We start from the raw sequence: 18,116 nt of genomic DNA, 5'->3' as shown, positions 1-18,116 counted from the left end.
ATATCTATATTCAGCGGTTATAAACGATTCAAACGGGACTCCGGCGTCGTCTACATTTGGATGAACACACAAACTCGGTGTTTTGATCCATTTACAGTCATCGTAAAATTCGATTTTGGCGGCCATTTTCACAGCGATATGATAGGAAGTTCATGTAAAGGCATAGTGATTAAAACAAACGAGTAAATAATAACCCATCGGTAAAATCCGGACGACAGAGCGCACTTGACTAAAAGCAGCATGCGCAAAATAAGGACGAAATCTCACTTTGTTTTGTACAAGATGTGCCGAATTTGAACTTATCTAGTCCGTTTTATATATATATATAAAAATAATCAGCGGGGAAATGCCTAGTAAAGAAAAGTGACACTGAAGCTGTCGAAGGGGCAAGCCATTCGGCTTTCCTATTTAGAATGACCAAAGGACAGCCAATCGGCTGGATTCGTTTCACCGTTTGCAGGCAAACTCTGAAGTAAAGAATGTTCGGTGGGGGCCAAACCAGCCTGTCTACTTTTTGTAATACTCTCGTTGAATTTTTTCATTTCTTTACTTTTATCGAGTAGTGTATTTGTAGTATTTTCCTAAGATATTTTTTGCAGTAGTAGATTTCAGTATTATATATATTTTTTTGAAGTATTTCCATACTGGTATCTATCTTTGTGCTGCTCTACAACACCAAACTGTGTCGTCCATTGACATTTTTCTTCATGTAGAAAATACGACATCAAAAAAACGTTACATATGCCGAGACTAATTACTCAGGGTACCCGATAATCACCGGTCCAATAGCTGCTTGTAGTCCGGAATTTACTGTCGTTGAGTAGAAAAAGTGACAAGTTTCAAACAAAATCAATGGAAGCTATCAGTGCTAATTCTATTTGGTTCGTCTATAAGAGATTAACACGAACCGGAGAATGATTGGGAGTGTTTTTTGCAAAGATATACAAATACATTTTTTTTTTAAAGCGCCTTACACACAAAATATATACGGTACGATTTTCAATGGAATTGTCACGGCAACCTTGAAATATTTTGTGCAGCCCTTGATCCTTTTCAAGAATTTCCTTTCTAAATCTTTCGTCGGCCATTTCACTTTGAAAGATGAAGTGGTGAAGGGATTTCATCTGTGAACCTTTACGATGCACTTCACACTTTACCCGTTCACACACACACAATCTCATATTAAAATTGAAAAAACTAAAACAGAACGTATTCTCAAAAGAACTGCAATACGAGAGTCTCCAAAAGACTGCCAAATCACCTGAAAACAAAGTTGTTCGACATTTCTGCGATTCTGGTCCGGTGGGTTGGACCCGAGAGTGGGTCGTGGACCCGTTTTTTTCCTGGCAAAATAATGCGAAGAAAGAAAAAAGAATCAATTACTTGACTTAACAGTAGATGGCGATAATGCCCTGCCCCGTCTCTTTTTCCTGTTTAGTCATTCGGCACATTTGAGTGGGACCACATTTCATTTTATTGTGATTTTGCTGGTTTTATTTCCTTTTTCTTCCAGGGTCCCAAATAGTGAGAAGGAAAAACGATAACAACGATCAAGCCGAAAAGGAAACAGTTACTGGGGTTCCCACAGGAGTTTTCCATTCAAATTTAAGACTTCTTAAAGACCTTTTCAAGGCATTAGAAGGGAATTATGAAATTGAAGACTTTTTGAAACGGGCGGGGACCCTGGATTGCAAAATATGAAAATGGTGTTGGAGTGTCTCATTGAAGCGCTGCTAGAAGATAAATATGTAAATATGTTCAAAATGGTTTATTATTGCTTTTCAACTATATGATTAAAAAAATATCAATGTTGAGGTACACGATTTATTAATATTTTGAACTTATTTTAAGATGTGGCTATTCTAAAGCAGTTTTAGGGGCTTGTTTATATGCAATGAGAACTTATGCGCGAGTATTTATGGTCCGATTTGAAAGCCTGTCAGGCCGCATGTTTCAACGGGGGCAAGTTTGACCTCGGAGACGTTTTATTACATTTTTTAACTTTCCTAGAATAAAATCCCATTGCACCTCCACTACACAAGGGGGCAGTGGTACTCTCACTTGGGAGGGCGCAAGAGTTTTTTTTTGCCTTCTTAGGGCGGGGCCTTGAGAGAAAATAATTGAGACGCACTGGTTTAGGGGAAAGATCCGAAAAGTTAACTTCATTCGTGACTTTCTACACAGTGAGGAAATGGAAGCCCACAGGCGCAGTTATAGTGAAGACCTAGGAGTGTCAGGCCAGCCGACAGATTTAGAAAGGAAGATGTTGAAAATAATAAGGAGCGCACAACTATTTTTCACACCAACGGATACTTATGGGGTAAATTTAAGAGAGTGTGCAGCCCGTGTCCTTTTGGGGCTTCAAATCGGGTTCCTTCATGGGCTTCACGTCTTCTTCCTTCGCTTTGGCCTGCACAAAAACGTACAAATTTAACATTTCTGCTCGAGTGTGAAAGGAAATGCGAGCGATGGTCTACCTTGTCTCCACTTTTGGCTCCTTTAGTGAGGTCGAAGGTGGCGTAAACATCGGGGGTGCACTGCTCACTAGGGGGCGGTAGTTCGAAGGGAATGGGCTCCACCAGGCCGTAGTTGGCCTTCAGCTCCAGTTGGGGAGCTTCGGCCGGCACCTTGTGGAAGTAGCTGCCGACCCAGAACAGGTTTTCAAGTATTTCCGAGTCCGTTTAGGAGTATGTCGAAAAAAGAACCGAGTCCCTAGCTCATTTCTATCAAAAGTTATGATTTTTTTGTAATAAATACAAACCGAATGATCATTGCCACTAGAGGGCAGTAAAGGTGTAAAAGATTTTATGTCTCGCAAAGGTTTTATCTATGTTTGGGATTACTCATCTTTGTTAATAGGTTTTAGGGTACGTACAACTTTTTTTCAAGCACTTTCAAGGCCAATTATGCTATTATGAGCTATATTAAAATAAAAAAATATGTATAACTAAATAAAATAAAAATTAATATATATAAAGATGTTTTCTACATAGAAAACCTATCAAATAAAGATCATTAAATTCATATAAATAAATAGATGAATGAATATATATGTTTTTTTAAATAAACGATACATTGAAAAAAACTTTAATAAAATAAAATTAATAATAAAATAAAAGTGAAAAGAAAATAATAAAATTTAAAAATGTGTATCATAAACACAAAAGAATAATAAAAATACATTTCAAAAAATACAACCCTTCCCCGAAAAAAAAAAATTAAAACAAAAATGAAATAAAATTACAGTTAAAAGAAAATATAATAAAATTAAAAAATGTGCATCATAAACAAAAATAAAATAAAAATACACGCAAAAAAATACAAAAAAACAAAAATAAGATAAAATTACAAAAAAATTAAAGTTAAAAGAGAATATAATAAAATAAAAAAATGTGTATCATAAACACAATAATAACAAAAATACACATAAAAAAATACAACAAAGTCAATTGAAAAATGATAAAAATATAAACAAATTAAAAAAAAAAAAAGATAACACCACACACTGCCCCTGTAAGAAGGCATCAAGATGGGTGAGATGAGCAGACTCCTACTGGAAGTAAAGGCTCTTCGAGTCACCGAAACGCTTTACCATCTACTTCACACCGAGCCGTCCGGGTTTCCTTTCCTTACATGAATCCGTTTTCTCTCTGGCACTTCTCCAGCGTGGTCTTGACGAAGCCCCCCAGCCTCAGGAAGAAAATCTGCTGGGAGGGCTTGGCCGTGCCGCCCGGACCTTTACTTTGCCGGTACTCTTTGCACAGCTCCTCCGCGCGAGCGTAAGCTAGCAAAAAGAGACACCGTCATGACAATCAAGGACTTCTATTCTATTCCTTTACTTCTTTTCTTGCTTTCTCCTCTTTTTCCTTTTCTCTCTTTTCATCCCCCCTTAAGTTATTTTCACCTTCTTTTTATCCTTTTACTCTGCCTTTCTAGTTTCTTTTTTTGAATGAACATTCAAAGAAATACGGAACAAAAACAATAACTCGACAACAAAATCATGCTACAAGACATGTTCGAAAAGGGGTAGTCAGAAGCAGATGCTTATTTTCCCTATCTCGTCTTGTAAATTGTTCCAAAGTTTGACTCCGCACACAGACACACACATACTTTTCCTGGTTGTTCTCACCTTTGGGATTAGGAATTTACGACAGCCCCTTAACTTATAATTTCCCTCTTTCCTGGCACTAGGTTTTTGTTGACCTTAAATAGCAGTTGTGCAGTGAAAAAAATGACTAAATCAGCTCATTTTAATCATTTGGACTGCAGGAATAAAATATGAGTATGATCCCGATATCCTACCCTGTGTATGGTTGTAATAGCACGTTTATGGAGGATAAAAAGAGGCTGGAGTGAACTTTTGTCATGATTGCCCCAGACTTCTGCAGAACAAGAGAACAATATCATAAATACAATGCAATATAGTTTCAAAGGAAATTTGGCTTTATTAATGATTAAAATGCTTTTGGATACTTGAGTTTGTATGTGTCTGATGTGTGTTTTCCAGCTTAATTTATTGTCGATTATGACCCCGAAGAACTTAATTTCTGATACAGTTTTCATATTTGAATACTCGTCAGTCAAGAATTTTGTGTTTATTTGACAGAATGTAAAGTAAGCTTAAACGTATTTGCTCAAAGTGTGTATTTCTAATCACTTAACGTTCATTTTTACCGTTTGTCTAAACATACCAGTACTTTTCCATGACTATTTCCAATTTTGTGGTTTCAATAAAACACAGAGGCAGACGGGGGCGAACCAGAGTTAGTGTGACCGGTGAGCCGAGAGCGAGCTAATTGTCCGCTCCTTTCGCTGCAGCTGGTTAATGAAATGATCTGCATTTATATAGCGCTGTTCAAGTCAAGACTTCCCAAAGCACTTTACAGTGTGCTTCACATTTCCAAATAGCGGCCGTGCAGCCATGTAAGGCGCTTATTGGGGGCATTAGGGGTTCAGTGTCTTACCCAAGGACACTTCCACATGTAACACGGAGGAGCCGGGATCCGAACTGCGATCTCTTGATCCCAAGGCGAGCGCTCCACCTCCTGAGCCACTGCTTCTTACTACCCCTTATCAAACATATTATGAAACATTATTTTGTTGTTGAGTTATTGTCTTTGTTCTGTTTTTATTTTAATGTTCGAATAAATTTTCATTCATTCATTCAAGGGGACCCCTTAAAAACACAACTGTAGGAAAAAAAAGGGAGCAAAAAGGGTATGGATTGCTCCCCATCGAGTCCCCGTAGTTTCTAATCTCCCTTGTGCTTTTCGGCACTCGTTTACGCTCGCGCGACACACTACAGAGGCATCTAGTGGTGACCTATTAAAGTGCCCCTTTATGGCAATCCTCACGTTTACTGCAGTTTTCATTTCATGCGCCTCATGTGTAGAAAATATCCCACAACAGAATCTTTTCAGGGTGCGTCTTATATGCAGGTGCGCCTTATAGTCAGATATCGGAGGGCAGCGGGGACCCCAAAACGAAAAAGCCAGGTACCTTTTTCAGCTTCCTGGAGCGAGCGGATGGCCTCGCCGCACTTGTCCCCCGCCAGCAGAGTTTGCCCGTGATAGCAAAAAGCCTGAAAACAAAAATTCCAAAAGCGTCATGTCCCGGTTGTGCAGTTTTATCTTAGATCAGGGGGAACTTTGGGCCTAGTGTGTGACGTCATCCACTCCGCTGTGGCTAAACTACAACACAGCACCCCGAGGCCATCCTGTTCATAAACAACAAAAGGATACTGCTGGAATTATTAATTTCCCCTCGGGAATGAATAAAGTATCTATCTATCTATTTATTTATTTATTTAAGGACAGTTGAGGTGCCCACGGACCTTTGTTGAAAATAGCTTACCGGTCATTGTGATTTTCTAGTCAAATGATTCGATTGAATGCCTGATTGAGTCTACTTAACCCTACTTCCAAGAATGGTAATAACATATTTGTTATTATGGAAATTCCAGTTTATGGGCTTCATGGACAAAAACATATTCAAGTATTGATAATTATTTATAAATGAAGAGATTAGAATGAGAATGGATTCATTCATCCTTTCATTGATTTCTTTGACAAGCAACACAACAAACTCAATTCCAATTTATAGGTTTTCGAAAGAAAATGGGCAAAAATATGTACCTTATTTTAGCTAGCTATCTGGCTACCTTTTTAGTCTTGGAGCAAGCTATCTTTCTATCTTTTAACCCATTTAGCAAGCAATCTAGCTAGTTTTTTACATTTTTTGCATGCTAACTATCTAACATTATTTTCAAATTAGCAAGTTAAATCTGTGTCTTCTTTCCAGCTAGATATCTAGCTTTCTATCTGGCTATTTAGTCAGCTTTTTAGTTTTTAGCTAGCCATCGATCTCTCCCTTTAGGTTTTTAACTTTTAGCTAACTTCCGAGATATCTTTTTAGCTATTCAGCAAGTCATCTTGTTCTTGATTAGAAATTCATATCAAAGAGGGTGGAACATGAAGTAGCTCTTGGTTTGAAAAGGTTGCGGACCCCTGTCTTGGATGTTTTTGTCTATGTTTTTACATTTTATGGTACTTTGACTCCATTTCCATGGTTGTCATGTTGACTCTGTCATAGATTTAGGTGCAATATCCCGGCTCTTAGTGCAATTCCTCGGTCGTGTATAATTTCTATTTTAGATGTAAATACTGTATATTAAAAGTCAAGTCAGGTTTATTTGTGTGGTCCTTCATCTCGAAAATATATGAGAGGATCCCCTGATCTAAAACCTACGTGAGGACAAGGAAAAACTCAAAACCTCAGTATTAGTGCTTATTAAATACAGTATATGTGCTCTACCCTAAATTTGTAGGTAACATGAAACCCTTGTCAACTACCTTGAAAGATTTGTACAGAATTTAGGACTTTTTACTCATTGCTGCCCTCTCCTGGCCTGTGTCATTGCAGCCTCTATTAGCCCGTTCATAGTGTGCATTTTTTAGACCCTTCTTTTTCATCTTTCTTGGGCTTTGGGTTAGACCTGATCTTGAAGTAACCCAGGTCAATACTTAGTATTTTTCTGTTCTTTAGTTGAATGCAACAGTCATTTCCACGCAGCAACACAACAACGATAAAAGTGATTCCGGAACGCGGCCAATCGAAGCCAAAGAAATCATACGTAAGCGATGTAGAAGTGGAACTTGAGCTGGAGATATTTCCGCCACTTGCTGCTGCACTCGGGTGCCAAGGTGTGGAGGGTGTGGTCTGCGGGATGAAAGATAAAACACCGTTACAAAAAAATGGCAAAATCACGTCTTTTCCAGACCACAGGGCGCAACTTAAATCCCTAAATTGGCCAGAAAATTGGAAGTGCGCCTTATAATCAGGTGAGGCTTATATACTGCAGTAGATTTGAAATGAAAAACGCCGGTAAGCTAAAAGTCTTACAGTGACATTCTTTAACCGATTCCAGAAAGGCTAGATCGAATACTACACACTATCCCTTTAAAATTGACTTTGGATGAGAAAATATCAAACCGGAAGCAAAACCGAAATGTTACTAGCTAACCTGACAACCTCACGCATGCACATGGAATATTTTCAACTGGGTTTGCTCCAGTTCCGTTTGTTTCACGTCAAAATTTGTACCTTCATTTAAAAAAAATCCAATCCTAGAAGAGGGCGCCCCCTAAAGGACAGGTATTGGGCCTTGTAGCTGCCGACCCTGGTTTCTTAGCACCAAAAGTACCATATTTCCAGGACTATGAGATGCACCTCAAAACCCCAAATTGAATGAAAATTTTGAAAGCGCGCCTTATATTCAAGTCTGCCTTATATACAGGGTTTGTAACTTTTTTCCTGGCCAAATTTAAGGATTTTGCAAGCACTTTCAAGGCCAATTTGTCAATGTTTCCAGTAGTTTCAAAGGAAGAAATCCAATGCCTATCAAAAGAACATTTTTGATGACTGAATTAAAGTCGCTGTCTTGCTGCTGGCCCTTTGAGCTATTTTGCACTGTTCCTATCGATGCTCTACGATCTCTTTGTGTCAATCAGCTGCTGTAAACTGACATGAATTCTGCCTCAACAATGCACGCGCATCTTGGCTACGCCACACTTGTTTACAAAGGCAAAAAGGACTGTATAGGTGGCAAATATGAGCCAATAGAACTGGTTTGCGAAGCTGGTTTTCTAAACAGAGCTGTTCTCTTGAGTGGGACCAGTAGAGGGCAGTGTCATTTCACGCACTTTTAAAAACATTTCTTTATTGCATGGTCTTTACAAACAGACTGCGAAGAACTGTAGCAATGGCAACAATTTCAAGCATACTCAAGCACTTTACCCAAAATTCAAGCATGACCTTGAAAAAAAAACAATATAATTCAAGCATTTTAAGGATTTCAATCAACCATACGAACCCTGTATATACCAGAAAATAGGGTGGATAAAATTGGAATCGAATAAGTTACGTAATACTGCATACAGGTACTGTTCTGCCTTTGAGAAACAACGAGTAGTCTTAGAGTGCCCTCTTGTGGTGAACGTGTCGATTGTTGGTCAAATTAATCTCGGTGGTGAAACCAGGTCTCATCATGTTCATTTATGTTTTATCGAATCACAAAAGGCTTTTGTTTAGGTGCGGCTTATAATAAATAAAAATGACAACAAAAATGGACTCGCCGGCTTTCTGGTAAAAATTAGCCGTCTCGGAGGCCAGGGCGGCCACGATGGAGGCGTTGTGCTTCAGTTCGATGGCTCTGGCGATGGTCACTGTCCAAAAGAAGACAACGTTGGATTAGGTCATCTCTCGCCATATCGCCGTCTTGCTACTTCGCAGGCTTTGACGACTGGGAAGCCTTTAAAAACCAGGGACCACTGTACTCTAACCCCTTACGTAATTTTGGGACATTTTCGAAATACTACCCCCCTTTATGCATTTTTTTGGACATTTTCGACATACTACCCCCCCTTATGTATTTTTTTTGACATTTTCAACATACTACCCCCCTTAGGTTTTTTTTTTTTTTTGACATTTTCGAAATACTACCCCCCTTTACGTTTTTTGTTGACATTTTCGAAATACTACCCCCCTTATCTATTTTTTTTTCGACATACTACCCCCCTTATGTATTTTTTTTTTACATTTTCAACATACTACCGCCCCTTACATTTTTTTTTTGACATTTTCGAAATACTACCCCCCTTACGGTTTTTGTTGACATTTTCGACATACTACCCCCCCTTATGTATTTTTTTGACATTTTCAACATACTACCCCCCTTACGTTTTTTTTTACATTTCCGAAATACTACCCCCTTACGTTTTTTGTTGACATTTTCGAAATACTACCCCCCTTTACGTATTTTTTTTCAACATTTTCGACATACTACCCCCCTTTACGTATTTTTTGGGGACATTTTCGACATACTACCCCCTTTAGGTTTTTTTTACATTTCCGAAATACTACCCCCTTACGTTTTTTTGTTGACATTTTCGAAATACTACCCCCTTTACGTTTTTTTTTCCGACATTTTCGACATACTACCACCCTTACGTGTTTTTTCTTTTTCATTTTCGACATACTACCCCCATACGTATTTTTTTTGACATACTAAACCCTTACGGTTTTTTTCAAGATTTTCAACATCCTACCCTCCATACATTTTTTTTTTCAAGATATTCGACATACTACCCCCCTTACGTATTTTTTCTACATTTTCGACATACCACCCCCCCTTACGTTCTATGATGCAGCAGGGGTAAACCAGCGAAAGATGTCGGGCCCTGCTGTTGAACAAGAGTGTGTTGTGTCACCCTGACTCGAGTGACATGGCCGCTTTCTCGTGTCCCGTTTCATCCGGAGGGACGAAAGCATGACCAACTTAGGTGCCTAACTTGTTTGGGTGTTTGGGCATTTGGGTTGGCCATGGTCCCAAAACAATTTTGTGTGTGTTTTTTGTTCCTTTTTCCCTTTTTTTGACATTTTCCACATACTACCCCGCTTTAGTATTTTTTTGACATTTTCGACATACTACCTAACCCCTTACGTTTTTTTTTCAACATTTTCGACACACTACCCCCCCTTAGGTTTCCCCCCCCCCAACATTTTTGACACACTACCCCCCTTACGGTTTTTTTTTTTTCAATATTTTCTATCTATCTATCATTTCCCCCTCTTACATTTTTTCCCCCCAAGATTATCGACATACTACCCCGCTTACGAATTTGATTGACATTTTGGACATACTACGATGTAAAAAATGTAAGATAACTATTTATATAAAACAATTTTGGCGCCACCTGCTGGACCAAAGTGGTATTACAATGCTCAGCATTGCAACGAAATGGTGTGCATTCTTATTTGCACTGGTTTAACATACTTAGAAGCTCACAAATTACGTAATACAATAAATTGATGCTCTAATTAATTGCAGGAGCTTTTGATAATAGATCTTAATCGATTTTATTGATTCGTTGTTGCGGCCCTTAATGTTTATCGCTTTTTAATTTCGAATTTTAGAAATGTTCTGGTAAAGTTAAAGCTATTTTTGTTGTAAGTCGGTCCATATTTCTTTCTTTTTTAATGTGTTAATCAGGTTACAGTCTTAGGCAGCGGACAACCGTGTACTTTTTGACTGTTTTACAGACAAATGATTCTCGGGGTGGGCGGGTGTTTGGTGTTGGGTGATTTCTTCTTCTGAGGGGGAGCGCGACAGAAAAGAATTGAGAAGCGCTGCCATACTTCGAAATCCAATCCAACAATCGGTAAACGAACAGAACCTTCTTGAGCTTCGGCCTGGGATTGGATCATGTAGGCGTCTATCACTCTGGGGTCCAAGTCGTGGCCCTTTTCTGCCGGAGTGACCAGACGGGGGATATGGACCTCCTGTCGGAAAAAGGGGGCGCTCGTTTTATTATTTTTGACACTTGTGAGCCATTACGGGACTCGAATGAACCCAGGACTCGTGTATTTATTACAGGGACACGGACCAAAAGTTAAGAAGTGACACGAATGGTGCGTTACCCGAAGACTTTTGAAGATCCCAGCGGCAACTTTAAGGCTGCGGTGAACAACTTTGGCTTCGTCCTCAGAGACGCTGCAAGAAACAGAAAGGATCTCAAACTGCAGCTCGACTTTTCTGACGCTCTGATAAGAAAATCGTTTCGCTTAAGAATTTACACACGAAATTAGGGTTACATCTGTTCTGCTTGGAATGAAACGTGGCTACAATGCCAGGGTTGGCTTATTTTGCAATAAGTATGCTAATGCCACGGGTTGTTCTTATTGTGATCTCTGTTTACATCACGGTTTTCAAATCATGTTACTCTTCTTTGATTGCATCGCACTTAATTGTTGATCCTCCTTTTGTAGCCTACATTTTATGGGCTGGACATTTGAATTCTGTTCCACTGTTCATCAAATACAAAGTAACAATGAATTCGATATCAACAAGTTTGATAAAGAACTGAGAAAACAGAAAGAAAAGAAGGGCTGACGGGAAAAAGCCGAAGCTTATCTTGGTTCTGTGGAAACACTCTCCACATAAATCAAATATTATCGACCAAATCGTTAAAGATCTGTATAAGCAGCTAACAATTGTATTTTTATTTTGTTATTTCTACGGTAATACTTTGTCGATAACGATTGTCATGTTTGTTATAATGTGAAATTAAATATTCTTCTTACTAAAAAACGCAACACTAGCGCCCATTTTTTTTAGAACATGACTGTGGGTTTTTGTACAGTCCTCCCCTGTTCTCTTCGCAACCTCCAAATACATTGAGGTCTTCCCTTTTTAATTTGAGTATCTGTTGACCCCTTAACGTCCTGATGGCGGGCCCATCAGACTGTTGGTAAACAAATATGCGTCTTCACGATGTCACCAGTCACTGAAATTGGTCATGCCGCATAACAATTGAAACTTTTGGGATTCAAGATATGATGACCATTGCAAAATATACTCATAACAGATACATCACCATCAGTCTAAAACAAGATACCCAAAAACTGTAAAGCCAACCATAACTCACCTATGACATCTCCTAAAAGACAGCTGATTATATGACTCCCTACAAATAAGGACTAGTTACATCCAGGACCGTTCAGAGAATCCAACCGTGTAAAATAGTTACTCCAAAACACACGACAATTCTGACAGCTAAAAAAATCCACCTAAAAGCATTTCTGCATTGTTGGAAGTTGGTTGTTGCCATCTGTCTGTTACGCCACAAATGAGTAGACACGGGAAGTTGTTTCCAATCTGGCCGATAGCTCCTGACCTCTTGATTGACACCAATCTTGGGCAATTGCAGGCTTTTTCACAGTCCACAGCCCTCCATAGTCTATAAAGGCCTGTATTGATTATATGGAGATCGCCTTCGTTAGCTCCGAATATATTTACCCAATAAATTGACACATTCGTTAGCCAATTAAATACTTAAAAGAACCATACGCAGATATAAATTGCGTATTCAAAATAAATCAAAACAATAAACGTGCCTAACAAAACTCGTGATTCATTTTTACGCACCATCATTACATGCAAGTGTGCACAATCATTGACGATTGGGAAGAGAAGTCCATTATTTCCAACTCTTTCGAAATGTCAAAAAATGGCCTAAGTAAAATACATGTTTTTAAGTACTGTAAACCGATTGGAAATACCTTTCAAAAGAGACCAAAACTGCTCATATTGTCCTAGAATAGCATTCAATTTACTTAAGGTACTTCTCGGATCGGGATTTCAGGCAAATTTTACAGGAACGTTAAGTGGTTATCCTCTAACTTTATCACATTCACGCCCTGTAAAAAGTCACCTACTTTTCTTTGCCGGCAAGTCTGGAGGCAAACTTTGTGTACCAGAGCGCCACGTTGAAGGCCATGGAGACCAGCTCAAAGACGGCATCTTGTTGCGCGCTGAGAAGAAAGCAAAATCGTTATTGGAAGAAGTGGGGAAAAAAAACAGACGGCACATACCTCGGGGTGTTCCCTTGTAAAGTATCGGTCCATTTAAAGTTCTGAATGTATCTCATCTTGTTGTCCTTTGTGGTCTCGTCCAGAGAAACGATGAAACCTGTAAAGAACACCATGGAGTGAGATCGCTGGTGGAATGGAGTGCGAGGTGTTGAGATGAAGTGTTTGAGGAGTATGTTAGGAGTGATAAGATTGGATGGATTGAGAAATAAAATTGTGAGATTCAGAACTGGAGTAGTAGTGGAACAGAGCAAGCGTGAGGATAAGAGAGTACTCGGTTGGTTCGGACACATGGAGAGGATGGAGGATGAGCGAATGTTGAAGAGGATCTACAGAGCAGAAGTCAATGGAAGGAGACCAAGATGAAAGCCCCGATTGACGTGGATGGATGGTGTTATGGGTGTACTGGAGGAAAAAGGTCTAAATCTAGTGGAAGCTAGAGCTCTTGTTGGTGATAGGAATGAACGGAGAGGTGTTGTAAAAGGATAGTGGGATGTTTGGACGCGTTCTATGATGCAGCAGGGGTAAACCAGTGAAAGCTGTCGGGCCCTGCTGTTGAACAAAAGAGTGTGTTGTGTCACCCTGACTCGAGTGACATGGCCGCTTTCTCGTGTCCCTTGTTTGGATGTTTGGGCATTTGGGTTGGCCATGGTCCCAAAACAATTTTGTGTGTGTTTTTTGTTCCTTTTTCCCTTTTTTTTAACTTTTTTTGTTTTTGTATGTTTGTTTTGCTGCCAGTCACCCCTCTTGAGCGATATGACCAAGGTAGATAGATAGAGATCGCTGTCAAAATAGCGTACCAAGATAAAGACGAAAGAATTTTCCTTGTGTGTGAATCAAGATACGTGTTGAAAACTACGAGCACAAAACAATAACATACAAGCAAAAAAAACAAAGAGGCCAATTCAGGTTATAAGTACAAAAAGCCACAGGCAGACTTACAAGTATGAAACAGTGCTATCCAATCCACTCGTAAAAATGTTGCTTTAGTATGCTTAAAAAAAAAAAAGGTTTTGAAAAGTACGTGTACAAATAAGAACGTACAGGGGGAAAAAAACCTACGAGCAGAATGACTGAGGATCAGTCAGGCTACAGAACAAAAAGCCATGGGAAGAATTACGAGTACGAAACACAGTGGGATCCAAATGATCTGGACAAATGCTCCTTTGCATGTGAATCAAAAAGATATGTTGCAAACTACAAGTAGAAAATAAAAACCTACAGGCAAAAATACTTAAGTGTAAAAAAACTACAAGGGCAAATCAGGTTCTAGGTATAAAACAGAAAGCCACAGGCAGATTTTTCAAGGATGAAAAACAGTGGGATACAGATTACCTGTAAAATGTTTCCTTGTGTGTGAATAGAATAGACCTTTATTGTCATTGTTACAACATGGGATATATTGTGACAACGAAATTGGACGTGGCACTCCAGTTCCACAATATACAGTGAGAATATAAGGAAAACAAAGAGATAAAGGAACAAAAGAAGATGTTTGTACTGTCCTTGTATAGGTTATAACCTGATTTATATGTTTATATAGATACAAAACAATGTAAAACAAAAAGCCACTGTGGCTTTCCGTTTCATACCTAAAACCTTATTCGATTTTTAAACGATGCAGCGTTTTTCCCTACTTTTAAATATTTTCAAACCCTTACATTGCAGCAGAGAGAAGTAAGCATCAGAGGCGCTCTTCATCATCTCCGCATTGCAGGTGACGTCCGTGAACATCTCCAGGAGCCTCGCTCGGGTTGTCCTCAGGTCGCTGAATTCGCAGGTTCAAACAGATTTAATGGCTAGAGAAGGAACCGCCGAAAACCAACCGGAGGAGATAATCACGTGCGAGATTCGGTGGGGCCTTACTTGCAGATTTTATTGGCAGCGGGGCTCCCTGCCACGCCGTAAAAATTGAAGGAGACGGGCGCCGTGGCCTTGAGGGGGTTTCTGTGGAACCAGTGCGCCATCTCCTGGTTCTTTTTGCACTCAGCCAAACCTTGGGGTACCTATACGACACAGAATGTGTGCACATAGTCTTTTCCTTTTTCTATATACATTTTGGATGTATTATCAGAATTCGTACACCTTTTTCATGGCCAAATTCAAGCACTTTTTAAAAAGGGACAGTGTGTGATATTTAGTTCCATCTAGTGGTAAAAAAAGCTTTCACACAGTAAAAATAAATTGATATGAATACTTCGCCAAAATACATAAATGGCGACTTTTAATTTTAAAAATCAGAGAATGTGTATTTCTTTAACATAGCGGAATCCCTACCTAACCGTCATGTTTATCTGGCATCTTGCTGCTTCGCTGTCGTCTTGTCACTGGTTTTTGTTCACATTCGCCAATACAGTGCCATCTAGTGGTCAAATAAGAGACACCGGGGCTTTAAGGACTCTCAAAGCCAACATCATCAAAATAAGCTGGTGTGAATGATGTATTTTTGTAGATCTACAAATATATCTGCACTTAATATTTACAACTTTTAATCTTGTGTGGGCATTTATCAAGATATAAGATCTTGAGTAAATACCGGATACATTTGTAGACCTGAACAATACATGTGTAAATATTTTTGAGACAAATCTCACCTTATATTTTCAGTTGCGGGAAGATCTTCCCATTACAATTTACCAGTGGGAAATGCTATTTAACAGAGTTGAAATTTGATTGTTTTGAGTTTTTTTTTTTTTTTTTGAATTATCACAAAATCTGTTTTTGTTGCATTACTTTTAAAACTCTTGTACCGCATTCATTTGTTAAGCCATGGGCATGTGCGACTGTGTTTTTCGTTTGGCACTTTATGGGCTTCTAGGCTTGCTGTACCTTCAGCTATATCACCTCGTGCTGAAGGTAAGCTGTGCCCAATATCACTTTGGATATAAGTATATATTTTGCTAAATATAGGAGCTGCTTTCACAAACTATTTTTGTATATAAATGTATATAAGTTGAGCTAAATAATACATAAAAAAGCACTCAATAAAAGCTTGAAACGATGATTACTGTGATGCAAAACGTTTCAATACAACCAAGCCACGATGTGCAGCATGTTGAGTGATGTCCCGTTTTTGTAATTTTGTTTCTATAAATGTCTTAGATGCATGCAGTCGTGCAGACGCCGAGTTTTGTATTGTTTTGTTTACTGAATGCAGGCCTTAAACTGAGTGACTGTGAACCCTTGTGTCGCGCAGGATTGAGGGTTCTTACACCTACCTTCGTTTTATGCATGGCCCAAAATGTCCTTAATTGATGGGTAATCCTTGGACTCATACACATTTCACAGTGCCCTGTTTACATGTAGATTGCACCTGTCCCACTTCAGAGGACAATCAACTAATGCCAGCTGCCGTCAATCGCAAGGGAAGAAATGCAATGAAAAGGGCGAAGTCACCATGGAGCAGTGTCGACATTATCTTTAAGCAGACTTTTTGATGATTACAGCAACATATCTAAGCATTTACAAATACTTCCTCCAAAATTCTTAAAAACACATTAAAATTCAAGCATTTTCAGCAATTCCAAGCACCTGTACGAACCCTGACTTGTATAAACAATGCAAAGAAATTCACATGAGACTTTTATGTGAATGACAAGAAATCCAATCTTAAATCTTGATTCCAAGATGCCAAAATGATGACGTCACATCAAGATTGCGTTCCAGTTTCGACCTGTCAATCATAATTGCTAGCATACGCTAGCTAACCGCTAAAACCTCAATTGACTCGAACGCAGCGTGGCTTAAAAGACAAAAATGAAGATATCGCACACATAAACAAACAATTATGTGAGAATTATTCACAGTAGGGCTCCATTATTCCTTATTGACGTTATTTCGACGTCTTAAACAGAAGAGAATACGATGACGTCAGCTAACATTCGCCCTGGTGTCGTGAAACAGTCGTCCTAATCGATAAATCAGTCTATTATTTACATCATAAATATATTCTACATCGAAAATAATGATTTAAAAGCCAAACAATTACCAGTTGTGTCTTTTTCCGAGACGGGAAGGAAGATGTGGACAAGTTACTTCCGGAAATAAACTGAGAGAGAGCGTTGGCCAATGATATTGCAGAACTGAGTCAGGTGACAAGAATCCCGGAACTCCACAAGAACCTGCTTGTCAGGCTGAGCTCTTTCGGATAAAGATGTATAAAGATGTAATATTTTTTTTTAAAGTTGTTGGAAAAAAAAGAACTCTAGATGGAGACATTTTGACAGGACAGTCAAATTATTCACGTCATAAACAATTCCAGTGATGAGAATTGTCTGACGTCACTCACGTGGTGAAGTCATGTGCTGTATTCATTTTTCTCAGATTTTGTCAAAATCTTAAAACGATCGTTTTTTTCACAAAATGAAACGGAATATATTTACCTTGTGAAATATATTGAGTTTTTTAAATTGCTGCAGCTAAATGTTATTTTTATTGGACTATTGTGACGATGCATTGTTGCCCTTCGTTGCATTATTATGATTATTAGAACGTATTTTTTCTAAGCACTACGTTGTAATTATTCATATTTTGACCAATCCATCCCTGATACTCTTATCTTTCTTCTCTTTAAAGTTTTTATGACATATTTTACCCTGAGAGTGCCATGTCTAAGCTCGTTGCATACAACGTTGAAATCATTCTATTCTATTCAATTCTATATACGTTTCATTTCGTTGAAGGGTAATCTCATCTCATTAGCCGTACCGCTTATCCTCATTAGGGTCGCGGAGGGGCTGGAGCCCATCCCAGCCATCATCGGGCAGTGGGCAGGGGACACCCTGAACTGGTTGCCAGCCAATCGCAGGGCACATGGGGACAGACAACTCATTCGCTCATTCACACCTAGGGACAATTTGGACCGGCCAATTCACCTGAAATGTGTGTTTTTGGAACGTGGGAGGAAACCGGAAACCCACGCTAGCACGGGGAGAACATACAAACTCCGCACAGAAAGTCTGGAGTAATCATTTCCTTTTTTTATTCAAATAAAAGGGCAATCATTCCAACAACTGTTTCTAAAACACTTCCTGGACATCGCAAATACAAAGCTCTTAACACAAATTTTGTTTGTTTAGAGCAGGGGTCGGCAAACTATGACACGCGTGCCAGCAGTGGCACGGGAGGGGTTAACCAGTGGCACGCAAGCGCACGGCAAAATAATAATGATTATATTTTAAAAATGTGCA

At 39.0% G+C, this 18,116-nt stretch overlaps 1 protein-coding gene across 2 annotated transcripts; it reads right to left on the bottom strand.

Moving 5' to 3' along the window:
• Nucleotides 1-2,167: 2,167 nt before the first annotated feature.
• brox (BRO1 domain and CAAX motif containing) lies at nt 2,168-17,076 on the bottom strand. 2 transcript variants are annotated; one of them, XM_088324842.1, is made up of 14 exons: nt 16,916-17,014; nt 15,205-15,289; nt 14,794-14,933; nt 14,589-14,695; nt 12,931-13,027; nt 12,775-12,870; nt 10,978-11,050; nt 10,734-10,839; nt 8,634-8,723; nt 7,133-7,218; nt 5,500-5,581; nt 3,634-3,784; nt 2,478-2,640; nt 2,168-2,410 (listed from the first exon to the last, which is right to left on the bottom strand). In XM_088324842.1, exons 3-14 carry the CDS (start codon nt 14,892-14,894, stop codon nt 2,327-2,329), a joined length of 1,236 nt encoding a protein of 411 aa, XP_088180968.1. In that variant the 5' UTR covers nt 14,895-14,933; nt 15,205-15,289; nt 16,916-17,014; the 3' UTR covers nt 2,168-2,326. The 2 variants fall into 2 exon arrangements, with proteins under 2 accessions (XP_088180968.1, XP_088180967.1); XM_088324841.1 differs by lacking the exon at nt 15,205-15,289 and having other exon boundaries at nt 16,916-17,076.
• Nucleotides 17,077-18,116: the final 1,040 nt, after the last annotated feature.

The sequence above is a fragment of the Urocampus carinirostris genome, chromosome 20, assembly GCF_059441175.1.
Source record: "Urocampus carinirostris isolate Australia breed hairy pipefish chromosome 20, RoL_Ucar_1.0, whole genome shotgun sequence".
Taxonomy (NCBI): Eukaryota; Metazoa; Chordata; class Actinopteri; order Syngnathiformes; family Syngnathidae; genus Urocampus; species Urocampus carinirostris.
This window is presented reverse-complemented; position numbering and strand designations above follow the sequence as displayed.